A 20,732-nucleotide genomic window follows, 5' to 3' on the forward strand; every position below is an offset into this window, starting at 1 on the left:
TCTTCTGACGAGGATTCGACGTTCACCATACTCCCCGGTTCCTTTAAATTTACCCAAGACCTGCTGTAATCAATAATGGACTAGATGAAGACCCACAGTCTAAGCGCGGGAAATTGGAGTGGGTGATTGTTTAGGGTTGGTTCTATAGTGTGTACATCACAATTGCCAGTGAAGGCCTGTAAGATTTAGGCCTATGCTCGCCGCTTATGGCCTTTGCGCAGGGAGGGATCTAATTCTTTATCGTGCCACACCTGCTGTGACACGGGACCTCGGTTTTTGCGGTCTCATTCGAAGGATCGCCCCATTTAGTCGCCTGTTACGACTCTCAAAGGGGTATTGAGGAGCTATTGTTAAAGAGCTTAGATTCTTTTTGATTTTGCATTTCATTGCCTGCGTTACCCACCTTCCCTACTTTTCATTAATAAACAAATTTAGTTACCCCCTCCCCCCTGGCTAGTTCGCGCCCTCCCTTTGATTTGCTCCCGATGCATGTACATGTATGTATAAATTAAAGCAAGTATATTCAGCAGATGTACACCCGATCGGCGGATCTACACGAATAGGGAATTACAACCCCGTTTCTTTGATTCATTGAAAGAGGGGAAAAGGGAAGTGGATTTTGAGATTGAGAGAGAGAGAGAGGGGGGGAGAGAGAGAGAGGGGTGTTAAACTATCACCCCTTAGTGAAACGTGTTTTTGATGCAAATGGTGAAATATTCAAAACGAGATACTTTTTACTCCGTTTCTGTATGTCGTCTTCAACCATGCCCTTTAGATTCGTTTTACATAAGTACAAGTGTACAAAAAGTACATTTCAACTTGGTGTCCATTTTTTTTAAAGAATTTTTTGGACTTCCACCAAAAATTTATGTATGCAAAAAACGTCGACAATTAAATAAAAATGGTTTTCCATGTGTTACAATTACATTGCAGATTTTTCTTTGATCCGTGCTCTTGCTGTCTGTTTTACGATGTCACAACCTAAATCAGAAAAAAACACCTGTGGTTTATCATTAATCATTTGATAAATTGTAGGAATTTGTCACCTAGTGACACTAAGGTATCTTGATATACATGATTTGTAATGTGTTAATCTCCCAGGGAATGAATCAAATGCAATAACGTGGAAGATGCTTCATGATCTGATGCACAATACACCGGGCATTGAAATATTATCCATTCAATGGTAATGAAATGTTAATCCTGACTTGGGATTTCAACTGTCATTGGCGGATATAATTAATATACGGTGTCGTTAATTGCGATTGTGCTGTTTACATTAAATTAAAATACTACGCCCGGGAGAATTTCCAAATTGATGACGCTCGTCACCTCTAGCACACCTTGGTTATCCCAAAAACAATTTCTGAAATCTGTAAATAAAGATTTAAGAAAATATTCCCAATCTTTCCCCAGAACGTTTTTTCCCAGTCGTATATCGTGCAATGACTGACGTATAATCAATGTTATTATGTTTTTTAAGCAGACAGTGCCTGTATATAAACACGGTACTCTCACAATATTAACACACATTGTAAGTTTCGTTCAATCAGTTATCATCGACAATGCTTGGGAAAGTCATCGTCCTGTTTTTCGTTGCGAGCGTAAGGCGGCATTTTATTCAATTAATTCAATTCGTTTTCAAATCTTTGTTACTTGGTCAATCATATTATCATTATTCGACCGGAAAATTAAATTAGAAAAGAATGTACGTCAATTTAACTGTAAGAATTAAGATATACGAATTGAATTTCGGGGCCCTATAAAAAGAATTTTACAAACTTGAATCAATTGGATATCTTTATTTATAACACACTGAATTTAAAACATTTCAAGTACATGTATATTGTTAATCACTTGGAAACTATATCCTAACAGGCATGCGCACAGTATGATCCGCCACGCCCCCGCCCTCCCTCCCAGGAGAAACCCGGAAGCTGTCCGAAGTCCGATATCATCACAACCTGTGATTGTGATCGAAGGAATATACAGTGTAATGTAGATGGAGAATGCCCAGGAGGTAACTAATGCAATGTAACAGGTAGTAGGAAATCAAAGTACTGAAAGTAGGAACAAAGCACAACCTACGCCTAATTTGTTATAGGACTGTAATACATAATATAAGACAGGTACTTTCAAGAATTAGAAAAACAAAATTTAAAAAAATGATATAAATTCAAGTTCTGGGTAATTGGAGGATAGTTTGGAAGCGTATACTCAGCCATTGGTCCAGTTCTAGGTGCATGGGATGGGGATTACAACATCCTCCTGATGGAAACGTAACAGCCTTATTCGGAGAAAAAAATGCTGCTATGGATAGTTTTAAATGATAATGCTTGTAAATTTATGGAAGTCCTTGTTGTCTTTGTAGATCAGAAATGCTGTTCTTACGGATGTGGCTGTAGAACGAGATGTGTATCCCCAGAGAAGAAACGGGGTAAGGCTCCGAAATGTTCCTATAACGTTAATAGCTGAATAAAGTTAAGGAGACGTCGAGTCTCTGTGATATAGCGTGCCTCTGATCTTGGTTAAGTTCAGCATTGGCAAAACGACCTTTACTATGTGAGTGAGAAAGGATTGAAGATGGCACGTGTTTGTGTTGTTGTTTTTTGTAGTCTGTACATATAACGGCAAGGTGTACACACCTGGACAGAGCTTCCCCTCCACTGACGGGTGTAACACGTGCACGTGCAGATCTAATGGACATGTCACGTGTACTCGCATGACCTGTAATGAACGTAAGTAAAAGAAAATCTAAAGAAATCACAAGCTTTATTATTTTAGATTAGAATGTACATTTTCTGTCGTGTAGTTGTCATTCACTCTTGTATAGCATATAACGAATGTGATATAAGTAATAAATACACATAGAATAAAGTAATTACAAACTGAAGTAGTAAAATATTTTGAAACCAAATGTAATGTGAACTAGTGAAATATACTGAAACCAGCTATAATGTGACATAGTAAAATATTCAAAATCCAATCGTAATCCGAAGTAGTAAAATATCGTGAAACCACTTGTGACGTGAAGCAGTAAAATATTCTGAAATATGTAATGTGAACTATATTTTGTAACAAAATATTCTGAAACAATATACCCACCAACTTTAGTCCTACATTGGAATGCTGCGTCCAATATAGGGGTGCCTGACTGTGAATTTGTACATATTAATTTCTACATACGCTGATCTACAAATTTATATATATTATATACGGCATATTGTTACATACGAGACAACCCCTTGGTTATATTTGTCACCACTTTCAGTCTCAATAAGATTAAAATGAGTGTAAGAATAATATAAGTACTTTTGAATCCATTTAAAACATACTTTTCATTTTTGAAATATACATGAGGGTATGAACTGCGACGCTTGACACCTTCAAACTTCATGACGTCATTATTGCTCTATGAAAGCTATGCCGAAGTGAAGCGTTGCTGTCCATACCCTCAAGTATTTTTATTAAAAAGATAAAATTTGTTCCTTATATTTACATTCTATTTTTATGTCTGTAGAAGAACTTACATCCGTTAAAATAGTTAGGTACTATATTTACCAAGATTCATACACACTTCGCATGTATGAGGGAATGTCTATCACGTCAAATGGTAGAGATATATTTCAATTGGTTGAAATATCGAAGGCAAAAATAATAATATAACATAAAAGTAAACAATTTAACAACATAAACATTACAATTGGTTTCAGTCAATTATTAATATCCTTGGCGAGAAATAGATATATAATTATTACTAATACATTAAGCGTACATCTGACTGAAATAATGACATCTCCTTTTCTAGCGCCCGTATTGGACGTCTGCTCACAACCACAAGTAACCGGTCCATGCAGAGCATCCGTCCGTAGATGGTGGTACAACAGCAAGACTAATCGCTGTGAAAAATTCACCTACGGCGGATGTCAGGGAAACGAAAATAATTTCGAGACGAGGTGGGCGTGTCGCGGACGCTGTCAGCGGAACTCATGTGAGTACATCAGAGTTCAGTTAGGCCAAGAAAGGACTATTCAGGATAACAGTCTATATCATATACCTAGTAGTGTATCAGCCCTGATACACCTATCTTGGCTAGGGTGAGACAGCTGCAAGTAGGTAGGGCTGTCTCGCCCTAAGGGCCGAGATATCTCTGTCTCGGCCCGTTGTCAAGGGGCTGTCTCGCCCTCAAATTTCAAATGGCTATTTCTTCTTTAATCTTTTGAAATCTAACATAACTACATGAAAAAATGATGTTAGACACAATTTTTTTCATATATAATACTTTCTTTCACGACAAAATTTAATTTAAGCAGAAAAATTAAATAAAAACGTTTTTGAAAACAGCGCTAAATTGTAGCGAGTATCTAAGCAAAGGGGGGTAACCCAAGTAACAATTGTTTATTTAGAACAATAACACGTTTAACTTCATTTCAAAACAATCAACGTTCTAGGTGACATAAAACAGTAGGAGGATTATGGAGGGTGATACTGAAGCATTTTCAGAAATCCCCGGTCCTAATGGAGATAAAATGTTAATTTACAGCAATTTTGATGTAGAAAACTGTTTTAAAACGATTTCTGAAATCTAAAATCCCGAGGACTTGGCAATAAAACGAGAAAAGTAGAACCATTATCTTCCGACGTATTTCAACGACTTATAGATGCTAAACAGATGGGAAACGGTAAAAAAAAAACTTACTTCAGTATAAGGTAACATTCCTTAAGCAAAGAAATAGCAGCATCAGAGCTGTAAACATTCCCGTTCATACGATGACGCCACGTAAACAAAGTTCTACAACTCTTACAAATTATATGAAATATTGAAAACGGGCGAGTTTGGTAAATCCGAAAAAATAAATAAAAATCAGCAATGGAATAAAGCTACAAAACCCAGACTTTAGCATGTTTCACAATGTCAATAGTACTGGAAACGTAACCATTAAAGTAAACTCTCTGAAGGAATGAAATAGTCAAATATCGTTGTACAGTATACCATGTATTTATGTTTGGGTCAATGACCCCCCCCCCCCCACCCCCCCCCCCCCCCCCCACCCACCCAATTTAAAAAAAAATGTTTATCAACTTGTTGTGTTTTAGGTATATGATATAAACAATATCACACTCTAATGTTGATCTCGGACCTGGGATTGCCCCTCGAGTGATCTCAGGTCCGAGATCAACATTAGAGTGTGATATTCTATATATCTGGGCCACATAAAGCTAAAAAAAAAAAATGTAGAGCTTTAACGCAAAACTAAATCTTCTGGTCTGGAAGTTCTAAAACTTTCACCATACTCGCACTCAAACTCAGCCATGTTTGTTTTGAGTACAACTCTGAGCACGCTCTGAAGCATACTAACAAATCTTGAGCATGTACTCCATTTGAGTATGAGAATGCTTTTATAAAAGTTTTATAACCTTCACTTTTGATTATGAGTACGATGTAGAGCATGGGGTTTCAGTTTGACAATAAAATCGTACTCAAAAAGATTTATAACCTCAAAGCCTGGTATTTAACAAGAGAAACCATGCTAAATATGGTTTCACGTTGTGCGTCTTATTTAAAGTCACGTAGGAAACACAACATCAGAGGTGACGCATTTTCTCATTCATATTTCAAATTATGGTACAGTGCTAATTCCGACGCAGTTTTGAACAAACCCAATGTTTACTAAAATAAAATTTGCGTGGAAAACTACCATATAATGTCAAAATACTGCAAAGAGCGACTAAGCATCATGTTATTGATGTCATAATTCAGACTCCCGCGTCATTTTGATTACAATGAAAATTGCAACTGATTTTCATCGGAATTATTGCACTAAAGACTTTTAAATTTTTAAAAAGATGGGGAAGGGGGGGCAAATAGATCTGTTATCGTACATAGTCCTTTGTCGGTGCACCTTAATTTGTTACACAACCCAAACAAGGCATGCCAGTGGATTGATATAGTGCGCGTATCCTCCATTTTGTGGGAGAAGGAATTTTTCATGGTTTTTTTTCCATAGTTATCAATCTGATTAAAATCAGATCCTTTGATCCGCTCACATAACTCTCTACAGAAGGATCTGACGTAACCTAATACAGAGTCACATCCGCATAACCCTTCGTTATCAGAGAATCAGATTACGCCATACAGATAATGACGTCCTAGTTAATTCGTGAACAAATCACATTATCTCTCTCCCATGAAGTTTATTCCACACTATAAAGATATTTGTGCTCGCATAAGGATTTTCAAAACTTTCGCAACCATTCTTAATTTATTCGACTCACATGAACAACAAAACGTACGAGATAAAATACACCCATTTTGGTAAATTTTCATATATGAATAGTTGCATGATTTTACCCGGTCTCTAAGGATCCTTTAATCTTTTGTACCGATCTTAAAATCACAACATTTCTGGCACATACCTGTACCAGTACTTTGAACGATATCGAGTCGCGAGGTTTAAAGCGCTGTTAAAGCTGACATGAATTAATAAATATAGTAAAATTCTATATGTCCGCCATATTTCTTTGCTAATCCGCCATATTAGTTGGATATTCTATTGTTATATGTATCAGGGTTCGCATGGTATATAAGGGGACGAGTTTTGCTACGCTTCACTTCACATCAGTGTCTTCGATTTACCTGTGCGGGTAGCTTCGACAGGTAACACGTACATCTCCGATACTAATTTATAGGACATCAAGAAGAATGAAATCACGTTTTGAAACACCATGCAGGGCTCAAAATTACAATAAACATATCGTACAATAGTAAATCATTCTAAAAGCTTTGGATAAATAAATATAGAATGCCTTTTCTATACGTGAATGTCCGTACATTTGCAATAAATGTCAAAACTATACAAAAACGCGGAGAAATATTTCATCTATTATCTAGATCTATTGATGAAATGGAATAAGCAAAGGGTATAAAATATATACCATTCACAATTACTTCAAGCAAAATGCAAATACATGTATACTGTACGTATAAAAAAGACATGGTCATGTATGCTCGCCATGAAAAAGCATCGAATGCGGACGACTATTTACCCGGGTCTACTCGCAATATCTGTAGAGGACCGAAGATGTACGTGTACACTTGTCGAAAATACTCAAAGTAGTAGTAAAACTCCCTTTATTAGCATAATACATGAAACAAAACGATACACTCCATTTGTATTCCAACAGTAAACAACATTGTCCATTGTACAGACTGCGACACACTTAGCCCGTGCCGATCACCTATCTTCAATCAGGGGAAGTGTCAGAGTAGAATATTTACCCTGTATTGTGCATGAATCCTTATACCATATGATTTACTTGTCAGAGTATTTCAGATTTATAAATCAGGAAATCATTTAGGTACATAAATTGTTTGTGCATATATAATTTGCATATACAACACTGCACGAATGTATGGGATGAGAGAGAGAGAGAGAGAGAGAGAGAGAGAGAGAGAGAGAGAATTCAAACGATGATCTTGTAATAATCGCGCTCTTATTAAGACAAATGATATCGTTAATTCAATATAAGAGAACAGTAACTCAATATTGCTCTCATTAATTGATAATACAGATTTATTTGATTCATTTAAAGCACGCAATAATTAAAAATTAAACATATCTTTAAATAATGTTATTTTCAATTACTTCATTTTATGCTAATTCCGCGCTCAATAGATCTTATATATCTATGCCATTTTGCTTTATTACATTCGGCGTTGAACTCGACGCATATTGTAGTAATGCAAAATGTAATAATTGAGTTTATCATATGAGTAGTTATCAAGCACATAGAATTTTTTTTATTTAAACATATGTTATTGAAAAACTCAACAGGATTGGGCAACAGACATAGCCTATGTAGGCCCTCTCCCAAATACAAAGGTCAAGTACAAAGGTACATAGAATCAAGGGGAGGGGGTAAGAGTGTCTGTCCCCCACCTTTGATAACAATATCCATTTTTTGGTCATTTTGTTTATTTGTTTTTTGATGTTTTCCGCCACACTCAACAATTTGTCAGTTATCTGGTGGCGCCCAGTTTTTTTTTTTTTGGTGGAAGAGAGAAACCAGATACAATGTACCAGGGAAGAGACCACCGACCTTCCGAAAGTAAACTGTGAAACTTTCTCACTTACCGGCGCGAGCGGGTTTCGAACCCAGAAGTGAGAGGCCGATATTTTGTAATGCAAGTAAAAATTATATTCGGTGACACCCCCCCCCCAAAAAAAAAAACTTGACCCCAGCTTGAAAGTTCTGATATAATAGTAGAAAACACACACCACCACCAATTAAGAAAATTAAGATATCATGAGGCACTCATGCTAGAGGATTCTAACCACCCATCCCACCCCCAACGATGGAAGACAATGAAGTGTAGGGGGAAATTATTGAGGCAGTCAAAGTAAAAGACTCTTTTAACCCTTCACCCCCACATTAGGACTTTGAACATCGGATAAAATATCTTGGTTTGTTTTGGGTGTTTTATTTTATTTTATTGCTGTTTTCGTTCATCGTTTTTAATTATTAATTTGAATGGCAAGAAATTTTGAAGAATTCAATTTTCCATTTTTTCCCTTCCTGTTGTACCCCCCCCCCCCCCCCCAATGAAAAATGACGATACATGTCTGCTTATTACATGTACATTTTGCTTTTCAACACATGCATGCATACTAATTGTATGGTGTAGAATGGCACCCTTTACCAAGTTTCCCTTCATTTACACAGTGTAAGGAATGGTAAACCAAAATCACAAAACAAAATGCATAAAGGCCAAGATAGTTTTAAGCGTAGGAACTTCATTCACGAATATTTAGAAAAATCGCATGCATGCATTGCAGGACTATAGCATATGTGAGTTTTAACGTTTCTATAACATGCCATAATGATTATTTTCATTTCGTAGATCTGACGCAATGGATATATTCTGAAAATAGACCGTCAAATTCAAATGTATTCGATAAGATGTTAGTTTTAGTTTGTAAATCAGTAAAATTCGTTTTGAAGTTTTATTTGATATGATACAGTGTCACTCTACTGTAATGCATTAGTAGGATATGCAAAAGGCAAGAGTATAAACATTTTCTAGTATCGATATCTATATGATCACGAAAAAACATATAATTTATATCCGGATTCATATGCCGATTTAGATATCAATAAAAACAAAGCTGCATAGTTTGGGGGAGGGGGTTCTAATGAGTCTGATGAAATTTAAAGAAGGAACCCCACATTTGCATTCAAACTAGATGTACTTCAAAATGAATTCATTTCTGCTCTGACTGAAAGCATTATTATAAATTCGGGAACGAATCTTGCATACAAAATAATTAATAGGGGAAGACATAAATTCGAGCTCCTTTGGAATTTAATGAAATGCAGATATACACCTTTCTTTCAACACGAATTGATATGTTGTTTCAGGCACGTATACAGGGGGTTGGGGTGGGCAGGGAGGCTGGGCTGGTCTGCTCTCCCCACTTTTTTGACAATTTACTTTTTTCCGTTATTCTAACATACAAAGTCAGTATTTTCTACATGCACAGTTTAAACTGATTTATATCTTTTTTAAAATTTGTAATGAATTCAATTATAAGCATCAACTGCTGTAAGTTTTTAACATATTGTCAATAACAAATTTTTAAATAGCAGGAATTTTTTATTGCTTGTAAGCTTACCATTATATCAGTGATCAATTTTCTTTCCTTCTGTGAAATGATATATTGTACATCGAAGTAAGACAGTCTCTCTCTCTCTCTCTCTCTCTCTCTCTCTCTCTCTCTCTCCTGTACAATCAATGAATATGGACATACAGAGACCGTAAATAATTATGTGGTTCCCAAAGAAACAATAAAACTATATTTTCGTTTATACATTTCCTTTTACAGTATATGTGTCTTTGTGTAATCAACTGTTTATCAGTTTTATTATGGATCGCAAATGTAATACCCGCATTTTTAAACAAATGTATATTTTCAATCATTTTTCCCTTATTTGTATATCCAAATTTGTATATGATCATCGATAAATTTTGAATTGAGCACGCAATATATCCAACCAAATGCTCAGTGTATATGATTAGATTCCCGATTTCTATAAACTGCAAAAGCATCAATACAGGAAAAATATTCGACTCTGACATCTCCCCTGATTGAAGACACTGTTTGGCACGGGTGAAGTGTGTCGCAGTCTGTATAATGGAATGACAACGTGTTGTAAGTTCTAACGAGATACAAATGGAGTTTATCATTTTGTTTCGTGGATTTATCAGAATAAAAATAATCTAATATTTTCGGTAAGTGCACATCTCCGATACCTGTTGAATAGACGTCCGTATTTGATACGGGTTTTTTGGGGCGAATATGCCATGTGCATTACATATTATACATATGACATGGACCTGTATTTTGCAAGAATTGATATAAATAATATATTCTATGCTCTTTACTTATTCCATTCTATCAGTATGTAATTAGTAAATGAATTCTCCGCATTTATTTCATAAGAAACTGCAAATACTTGCATGCACTTGCAAGTATGCAAGAAAAGCCTTTTTTTTTGCAATTTTTTTCCTAAATTATCTAAACTTTCGTAATGTTGCATTGGTATACAATAAATATTTTGTAATTTTGAGCAAAGTTTTAAAATGTGATTTTTATTTGTTTCACATGCCCTATATATTACTATCGGAGATGTGCACTGGTCGAGTCCACCTAGAAAAATCACTCAGGTGTGACAATCACATTTGGGGTATATACGGGTAGAGTAAATTAGGCTACATGAGAGAAATATGGCGGATAAGATGAGAAGGGTGTACGTATTTATTAATTCATGTCAGCTTTAATCAACTGTTTTCTTTTGTCAGTCAATTTCAATTTTCAATCCAAGAATTTTTATTGTTTCCTCTCCAACGGGATTTTTAACAGGCTGAATTAAAAAAAAAAAACCGCAGAGAATGCAGATATTATTTACATTGCATGTTTTGACAAGTGTGTAGCCTGTATTTGATTGGCTTAACGAAAGGTCATGCGGACATGACCCTCTATCGGGTTACTTCAGATCCTTGTGTAGCAATCTACATGAGCGGATCAGAGGATCTGATTTTAATTAGATTGGAATAGTCATCCTATTATTTTTATTTCGGAAAAGAGCATAACAGTTAATATTTTGTTTCACATGACAATTCCACAGCCTTACTTTATTCATACACGTTCACGTAAATTCGAGAAACGAATGGTAAGAAAAGCTAAATGTGAAGAGAATAACATGAGCCATTTCATTATGTTTATTATTTGTCTATTTTTGACAGATGTTCCTGGCCCCCGCAGCCCACGTGACGTCCATGCCTAATACAGAAAATTCCAGAGAAGCCACGATCCAACATCAAAGATGTACTGCACTAGATATACTCTAAGGGATTTACTACAATTTGTTAGAAATGTTTGTATGTGTAAAAATAGTCAGGATTACTTTAGTTATTGTTACACGATGACTGACTGTATTGGTTGACCGTGTAGAAAGATACAAAAATGTGTGTTTATTAATAGGAGGAATTGTTCCAGAGTAAATATATTTTGTTTGTTACAAACTTTTGTTTTGTTCTCTTTGAAGGATCCCCATACTAGTAACAAGTTGGTTATTGGCAATCTTTCTGAAGCTGTAATTTTTGACTTCCAAAGCATAAGAATTAATCTACATTTGCATTTAAACGAAAATAGTGAAAAGATTATTTTATAAAAGTATATAGTTACTGGTAGGTCACGGCAGGTGTGGCCGGTCAACAGGGGACGTTTACTCCTTTTAGACACCTGCTTCCACCTTTACTGTTTTCAGGGATCTGTGTTTGCCTCATGTTGATTTTGACTGCGGATTACTCCATTTATCATTGTTGTTAAAGAATACCCCATACTCCACCCTTGACCTTAAACTATCATTGAATTGATTGATTGATCTTGTTTAACGTCTCACTTGATATGGAGATGCCACCAAGACCGGTAAAGGGCTTCAAATTTAGGCCTATGCTCGGCGCTTATGGCCATTGGGCAGAGAGAGTCCTTTAGCATGCCACATCTACTGTAACACGGGACATCCGTTTTAAAGTTCATCTCCGAAGACCCATGACATTCACACCTGATGCCGAGTGTTTGGCGATGGAACTGTAACTACCTGTTTTAACGAATTCGATCTGTCGCAGTCGGGAATCGAGCCAAAGGCCTTCCGTATGCGGGGCGAACGCTCTAACCTTTAGACCAGTGCGGCGGTTAATTATCATTGGAAAGTAAAATAAAGTAATTCGGACTTAATCTTTATTTTCCTTGGGTTATTCTCTAACTAAATCCATGTACGCATTTCATATTACTGACAAACAACTTGATGGTGCAAGTGTTTCAACTGTCTTGTCTAAAGTCAGCATTTCGCAAATGTTGTGGTCGTTATAACAATCTAGTTCGTCAAAACAATCTAGTTCGTTAATACAACCTATCATTGGGTCAAATGCTGTCTGACGTGTTTCATACCGATTGTAAGGCCGTTCTTGGCACACTGGTTTTGCCTACGGATAATTCCGTCTACCTGATCAAGATATAGGGCTCATGGCGGATGTGACCGGTCCACAAGGGATGCTTACTCCTCCTAGACACCTGATCCCCCTCTGGTATATCCAGGGGGCGTGTTTGCCCAACTATCTATTGTGTATTGCTTGTAGTAGCTATGAGATTGATCACACAGTTCCTTATCGTCACCTGTTATAAATAACATGTAACATATAGTTTCTTATTTTAGAATGCCCCCAAAATACAAAATGGTTTAACCCAACCCTAAACTCAAAATCCTTAATAAGGTTGTGTTAATGCATTCAATTCATCAGTTCAAAGTTACCTTTTAATGATTGCCAAAAACGTCCAGTGTATGTGTGTGGGGGGGGGGGGGGGAGGGGTGATTTAGACAAAAAGATATTCGGTTTCCCTGTCAGATAAATGACTGTTCAATTTCTAATCATTGATGAAAATGCAGTGACAATTCAAACTCTACCAACGTCAATGACTTTAGGAAACTGCATTAACATATAATACCATCAGTCAAATCATGAAATATCCAGATCTCGTGGCAAAATAGTGAAAGATGTTAATTTTGTTATGTTGGATTCTAACCTATGGTTAAACATCCAGCATGTGAAAGTGTTACATCTAGTTTGTCCATGCAACGTGTCATTGGGTCAAACGCCTTCTGACTCGTTTCATACCGATTGTTATGCCGTTCTTGGTACACTGATTCTGATTACGCATTGTTCCGTTTACCTGATCGGGTTGCCCATTATTAGTTTATACTACAACAGGACAAAATATTCAGATATTTCTTAGACCATGAAAATATTTAGAAATTTCTAGGTGCTATGTCTTTTACTGATTTCAATGTACATAATGTCGAACCTCTCAAATCATATTTCAGGTTGGAAGATTTCACATTTCATAACATTGGTGTTATTTTTTGATCTTATACGTATGAAGAGTGCAGTAGAGGGGATGTAATTTTACCAACAGGTCTATTCCATAAAGAATCCCTTTTCCATATAAAACATTAGATTGCTGGGTTTATTAGAAAATGTTTGATATATCAATAAGCTTAAAATTCTAAGCAATTAATGTATCTAATATCACAAAGATTAAGCTTTTAACCTTTTAAAAGATAATTTGAACTACCTAGAATGCATTTTTGCCTTTTTAAAAACGTGCTTTCTACGCGTGTTGTGTCATGTTTCCTGCAGTGATTGTTGTCTTCATCACCCGGAGAAACTTCAGAAAAAAATATTTTATTGCTTATATTTATATTTTTATGTATTTGTAAAAATATAAACCATATTTAAGTAATAAAATAACATGGTTGACCCATTCTTTACATTAAACGGAAAAGCCAATATACTCTTTGACCTTGATGACGCTCCATATTTGGTAATGATTACACAGACAAGTGGTACTAAAAAACCGGTTCGAAATAGTTTGCAAGAGACATGTATTCAATGTGTAATGAAAGCAATGGCAAACTCAAAAGAAATATAAGAGAAAAGAATCAGTGAATGTAAATATATTTATATAATCACATGATTTCACTCTGCTTTTGTTGTTAATGAATGGCCGAAAGTCCAAAATAGAAATTTTTTAATGCCTGTATAATTTTACACAGCTATATTTGTTCTTTAAGTATTTCGCACGTTTAGAGTATTTTAATCACTACTTTTGCAGAGAGGCCGTACCAATTTGAAAATTCACAATATACAAAACATAACACAATATTAAAACACAGGCTCCATGTAATCTCTATATGGACACTAATGATGATAAACATAAACGGTTTACCTGAAAATACCTTTACAATAAATTCTTTACACATGTCTTAAAAATTGATTTGGATTTTGGATTTTAAAAAAAAAACCAACCCTAATATCTAAGGATTTTTCTTGTGTTCAAAGGCTAATCCACATGTAAATACAGGATGCGTTGTTACTAAAACTAGAAACGACCGATCAATAATTTGAAATAAAGTTATAAATATTCCAACTATTTACTCAAATACTATAAGTGATAAGAAATGTTATTGACGACCAACATTAATACTTTTGCATGGTTTTCTCGTAGACAAGATTTTAAGTACATGTGTACTAAACGCGCCTTTCAACCACGACTATATACATAAAAATCTAGGGGAAATAAGGACACTCCATGCATCACTTAAGTCTGCTCTCTGATAAAACATATTTCGTTGTAGATAATGTCTGTGATCCGTGTCCGGATTGTCTTACTTCACATCCGAGATCAGAAAAAAATGTGGTTTTTAATTAATCATTTGTCAATTACTGGTATAGGATTTGTCACCTGCAATGCCTTTAAGAGGTACATTATCACATAGTGTATAATGTGTTGATCACTGAGGGAATTCTGAAAGCGCCGTATAACATGCAGGATTATACACGTCAGTTGTTTAGTAATATAGATCGTCACGACCTGATGCACATTATACTGGACATTAAAATGTGACCTATTTAATGTTAATGTTATGGTATTCCTGACATGGGTTTTGAACTGTCGTTTACGGATGTTTTCGGAGTGGCGACATTGTACGATGTGATTACTTTTAATTGCGGTTGTGTTGTTTACGTTGAAACATTACGTCTGGGAAAATTCACGAAGTTTTAAACTTCATGACCATCCTCACCGTTTACACACCCTGCATGTCACAAAACATTTTCTGAAACTTGTAAAAACATAACAAAGAAAATATTCCCAAATATTTCCCCCAAGAACGTTTTTTTCAAAGTCGTATATGGAGTAATGACTGACGTAGAATGTGGATCACAAATCAATGTTATTTTGTTTTTAAGCAGATGTTACATGTATATAAGCACGGTACTCTCACAAGATTAACACACATTGTAAGTTTCGTTCAATCAGTTATCGTCGACAATGCTTGGGAAAATCATCGTCCTGTTCTTCGTTGCGAGCGTAAGGAGGCATTTATTTAATTAATTTAATTCCATTTCAAATTTGTTATTTGATTTATCATATTATTATCATTCGACCGGGAAATTAAATTAGAAAAAAGTACGTCAATATCAATGTAAGAACTAAGATATACGAATTGAATTTCGGAGCCCTATCAAAAGAATTTTACAGACTTGAATCAGCGATAAATTTTCATTTATAACACACTGAATTTAAAACATTTCAAGTACATGTATATTGTTAATCACTTGGAAATTATACGCTAACAGGCATGCGCGCAGTATGATCCGCCACGCCCCCACCCTCCATCCCTGGAGAAACCTGGAAGCTGTCCGAAGTCCGATATCATCACAACCTGTGAATGTGATCCAAGGAATATAAAATGCAATGGAGATGGAGAATGCCCAGGAGGTAAATATGAATACAATGAAATATAGAAGAAAAACGCAACCAGCTAAAAGACTTTGATTGGATATTGAATAGTTATAGGGCTGTTATACAGAGCATGATACATGTACCTTTCTTAAGTTTTGTCAGCCAAGTTAGGACTGGAACAATAAGAAGCAATGATAGTGGCATTTTTATATTCATCAAAAGTTCGAACTGAATATCATACACTGTTTTATAAAGTATCAACTATAATTTTATGGAATCCGTTGCTCGAGTCTGTCAGGGGTCTGTCAGGAGTAGGATTCTGTCAGGAGTCTGTCAAGGGTCAGGGGTCAGTTAGGAGTCGTGTTCTATTGTATTACTAAAATCCGTATACATTACTATAATTCAAACAAGTTATATATTTAAAAATTGAATTCAAGCGCTAGGTAATTGGGGGTGGGGGGGTGGGGGGGGGGGGGGTACGTTGGAATATGTTTAAGTAGCTTGTTGGCTTACACTCAATCATTGGTCGGGTTTTAGGTGCATGGTATGGAGATTATAACATCATTTAACAGCACTATTCGGTGACAACACCGATCCTTTGAATAATTGTAAATGATGATGCTTATAAGTTATTGGAAGTCTTTCTTTGTAGACCAGAAATGCTGTTCTTACGGGTGTGGCTGTAGAAGGAGATGTGTAGCACCAGAGGGAACGTTAACACGGGGTAAGGTTCTAAATGTTCCTATAATGTTAATGGAACGTTAACACGGGGTAAGGTTCTAAATATTCCTATAATGTTAATGACTACATAGTGTTAAGGAAACGCTAGGTCTCTGTGTTAAAACTTCAGATATGTTTGTTAATTAAAACGTCAGTTAAAACGTAAATTGGCAAATTGTGTATAATTGTAAAGTTATAAGTTGCGGACAAAGAGAAGGCATGTATTCAACATTTCTTTATATAGGACAGCAATGTTGGTTTAAAATATATCGCCATCATATATGTGGTTGATAGACTATTATAAATGCTGTTTGTATCTCGAGTTCGTGAATTTATTTTACATCCATTCCATGATTTTCACTCAATTTTAATAGGTAACTCTTATTTTCTTTCCCAATGCCTGCATCACAGCGTGGCGAAAATTTCACTGTCATCTTTTTAACTTGAATACATATATACATGAAAAGTAACGAAAAGCTAAATATTATTGTGAATTAGATTCTTGTAGTTACACTACAGGGGAACTTATTCACGCTGTAGTGGCACGACTTCCTGAATTTCATAGTCATGTACTGAAGATAACGCGCACCTGTTTTTTTTCTAGTGTGTAGCTATAAGAGCAAGTTAACTCGAACCAATATGTTGTGGGGTTAGAGTCACTTCATAGACTACGCGGTGAAACACGCACAGAAGATAACACTTTCCCGGGTTTATTTATTTTCTTTATAATCATTAAATTGTTTTCTTTCCCTTTTTATCCATTTACTTATTTTTTTGTAGTTTGTAAATATAAAAATATAGAGTAAATATAGTCACTTCACAGACTACGCGGTGAAACACGCACAGAAGATAACACTTTCCCGGGTTTATGTATTTTCTTTATAATCATCAAATTGTTTTCTTTCCTTTTTTATCCATTTACTTATTTTTTGTAGTCTGTAAATATAACGGCAAGCTGTACAAGCCTGGACAAGGTTTCCCCTCCAGCGATGGATGTAACAGGTGCACGTGCGGATCTAATGGATTTGTCAGTTGTACTAAAAGGGCCTGTATTAAACGTAAGTAGCAAAAAAGTCAAACCCACAGCACAGAAATCATACGCTTTGTTTGTTTTAGTGTTATACATCACGCGATTAAGGTTGTCATTTCCTCCTGCACTGTAACATGAGTGGTTGTCAATCTAATATACACATGTACATGTCTTGTGTATAAACTTCTGTATAGCACACAGCGAACGTGGGATAAGTAATGAATACATAGACTAACTGGTAAAACATTCTGCAATGTATTGTAAAGAGAGCTGGTGAAATTAAGAATTGAATCGTAAAGAAAACTGGTGAAACTCTGAAATCAATTGTAACGAGAACTGGTGGACATTCTGAAATCTACAGTAATGTTAAGAAGGAAAATATTCTGAAACCAATTGTAATGTGAACTAGTAAAGTATTCCAAAACCACAGATCCATCCTCTTTAGTTTTATAGTGGGATGCCCTGTCCAATATTCGAGTGCCTCAGTAGAAAAAAAGTGGACACATTAATTTTGAAATTGTTGATTATATACAAATGCACATGTTAAGTGCGGCGTAGTGGTATACGTAGTAACTTCTTGAAGATATTTGTCATCAATTTCAGTCTCAAGAAGATTAGAATGACTAGACGAATAGAATAAGTGCTTTTGTTGCCAATCAAAACAAAAATTTCATTTATGAAATATGCATGAGGATAGGAATTGTGACGCTCTACGCTTGCATTGCCATTTCATGAAACGCGTTTGCGTTGGTTTCATAAATACGAAATTCATTTCTTATTTATAGTCTATTCTCACACTTGTCGGATGTTTCCAAGTCGTTGAAATAGTCGTAGTATATTTTACCAAAATTCATACGCACATTGTTCACATTCACGAGGAAATTGCTATCATTTTACTTGATAAAGATATTGAAGGCAAAAACATTGGAAATACACCTTAGGTAAAAGTGGATATGTAATGGTTGTTAGTGTCTTTAGCTTACATCTGACTGAAAGAATGACATCTCTTCTAGCGCCCGTATTGGACGTCTGCTCACAACCAAAAGTAACCGGTCCATGCAGAGCAGCCTTCCGTAGATGGTGGTACAACAGCAAGACCAATCGCTGTGAAAAATTCACCTACGGCGGATGCAGGGGGAACAAAAATAATTTCAAGACGGAGTGGGCGTGTCGCGGACGCTGTCAGAGGAGATCATGTGAGTACATCAGAGTTCAGTCAAGTCAAGAAAGGACTACTCAGGATAACAGCCTGTTGAGCCCCATAAAACTAAAAAAAAAACAAAAAAAAAAAAAAAAACTAATGTAGTGATTTACAGCACAAAATGTTCTTGTATTTCATTTTTAAAAAAACCCATGTCAAATATAAGTTCCAGCACAATTTTCTGACATTTCTATGTTGGAAAAATAAATATATCGTATGTATATAAAGTCCAGGCCTGCGTTTACTTCTACTGGTCACTAAATGACATCTTTTTGATGTCATGATTCCGGTATCCGCGTCAGTTTGACCAAATTGATTTGCAGTGAATTCATTGCATTACATATTTTTAAATCTTAACATAATATTCGTAGATTTATCTTTCGATTTGTTAGAGAAGGGGATTTTCCACTCTTCGTATAATCATCATAATAAGTTTTATTTCGAAAAAGAGAATGGAAATAAATGACCAATACACAGCCTTGCAAAATGCCAGCCCGCGTTCATTTACATACGTCCACGCAAATTGCGAGAAATTAAGTGAGTGAATGGCATGTAACACTTTATTTGCTAATTACTGTCTATTTTATTTTACAGATATCCCTGGTCGTCCTGTTCGACGCCCCATTGACCTCTTCGTATAATACAGAGAACCACAGAGATGCCACGATCCAAAACGCCACACAGAGAACCACAGAGACGCCACGATCCAAAAACGCCACAAAAATGTGGTGCACTAATCCAGAAGCATTGTGTTAAAATGTGTTGTATGTCTAAAAATAGTAAAGATTACTTTAGTTATTGTTACATGATGAGTGGCTGTATTGGTTGACTGCGTAGAAAGATACGAATGTGTATGTTTATTGTTAGGAATTGTTCCAGAGTAAATATATTTTGTTTGTTACAAACTTTCGTTTTGTTCTCTCTGAAGGATCTCCATACTAGTAAAGAGTTCGTCATTTAATTGAAAATCTTTCTAAAGCTGTAATTTTTTATTTTCCACAGCATAAATAATTATTCTAATACACCTGAATTAATTTCAGAAATTTTTCAACTTTCTATAAATCATATCGGTGAAAACATGCACTTAAAGAGGTTTGCCACTGAGATTTGGAGTAATGTCAAGTTTTTTAGAAAGTGTATCTTTGACTTCTACATTGAAGAAGAATTGGGAAATCAAGACGAAACACTGGGGTCGCAATACTTGTTATTGAGCTACAATGTTCTAAACATGACCTTTTTGCACTTAAAATTGACTCAGGATTTATTCAAGTAAACTTGATTTGTCTGTTGGTGTGAACACAACATATGCAACACAAATCAATCATTACGTAAAACAGATACATAATCATGTCTTCTAACGATACAGAGATAAACATAATAGTACAAGTAATGGAAATGAATGTATGACCTTTTGCACTTGATATACGAAAAAAAAAATCATGATATAAAATTTGAGAGTTTAAAAAGACATATTGTGAGTAATGTCAATTTCTAAAATAATACATAATTTTCAAGATCTTGCCTTAAAATTTGAAATGAAACTAAAAAAAGTGAGGGTTGGAGTTAAAGAAAAAATTAATTGTTGGTGAAAATACTGAATTCTCTCTCCCCCCCCCCCCCCCCCATTTCGAGTTAATTAATTGACATTTTATAAAGAATTGGTGTTGCGTTTGGAAAAATATATCAACCAAATTTAATAAATTACAACATTCGAACTAATTTTAAGTCTCAACTACTTGTATCATAAATTATAAAACTGAAATACACGTATAGGAGTATAAAAATAGAAGATATATTGGATGAAACAGAAACTGTAATATCATGTAGATTTTGAATTTTTTGATTAATCAATCTCTCCGCCACAAAATATAGTCCCTACCAAACCCTTTCAAAATTTGAATTAACACAAAATATT

General features: G+C 35.4%; 1 protein-coding gene across 1 annotated transcript; it reads left to right on the forward strand.

The window, feature by feature from the left end:
• Positions 1 to 1,492: 1,492 nt before the first annotated feature.
• On the forward strand, positions 1,493 to 19,573 carry LOC125663312 (papilin-like). The gene is made up of 11 exons (XM_056147687.1): positions 1,493 to 1,604; positions 1,879 to 2,020; positions 2,372 to 2,437; positions 2,616 to 2,738; positions 3,809 to 3,991; positions 15,427 to 15,491; positions 15,761 to 15,902; positions 16,519 to 16,590; positions 17,522 to 17,644; positions 18,630 to 18,826; positions 19,412 to 19,573. Exons 1-11 carry the CDS (start codon positions 1,566 to 1,568, stop codon positions 19,571 to 19,573), a joined length of 1,314 nt encoding a protein of 437 aa, XP_056003662.1. The 5' UTR covers positions 1,493 to 1,565.
• Positions 19,574 to 20,732: the final 1,159 nt, after the last annotated feature.

This window comes from Ostrea edulis, chromosome 8 (genome assembly GCF_947568905.1).
Source record: "Ostrea edulis chromosome 8, xbOstEdul1.1, whole genome shotgun sequence".
In the NCBI taxonomy this organism is placed as follows: Eukaryota; Metazoa; Mollusca; class Bivalvia; order Ostreida; family Ostreidae; genus Ostrea; species Ostrea edulis.

Excerpts from the sequence above, each read along its gene's own strand:
- LOC125663312 (XM_056147687.1), top strand. The coding sequence starts at position 1,566 with ATGCTTGGGAAAGTCATCGTCCTGTTTTTCGTTGCGAGC. Across the intron at positions 15,492-15,760 it reads TCCTGTTCTTCGTTGCGAGC|GCATGCGCGCAGTATGATCC; the intron begins GTAAGGAGGCAT and ends ATACGCTAACAG. Across the intron at positions 17,645-18,629 it reads TAAAAGGGCCTGTATTAAAC|CGCCCGTATTGGACGTCTGC; the intron begins GTAAGTAGCAAA and ends CATCTCTTCTAG.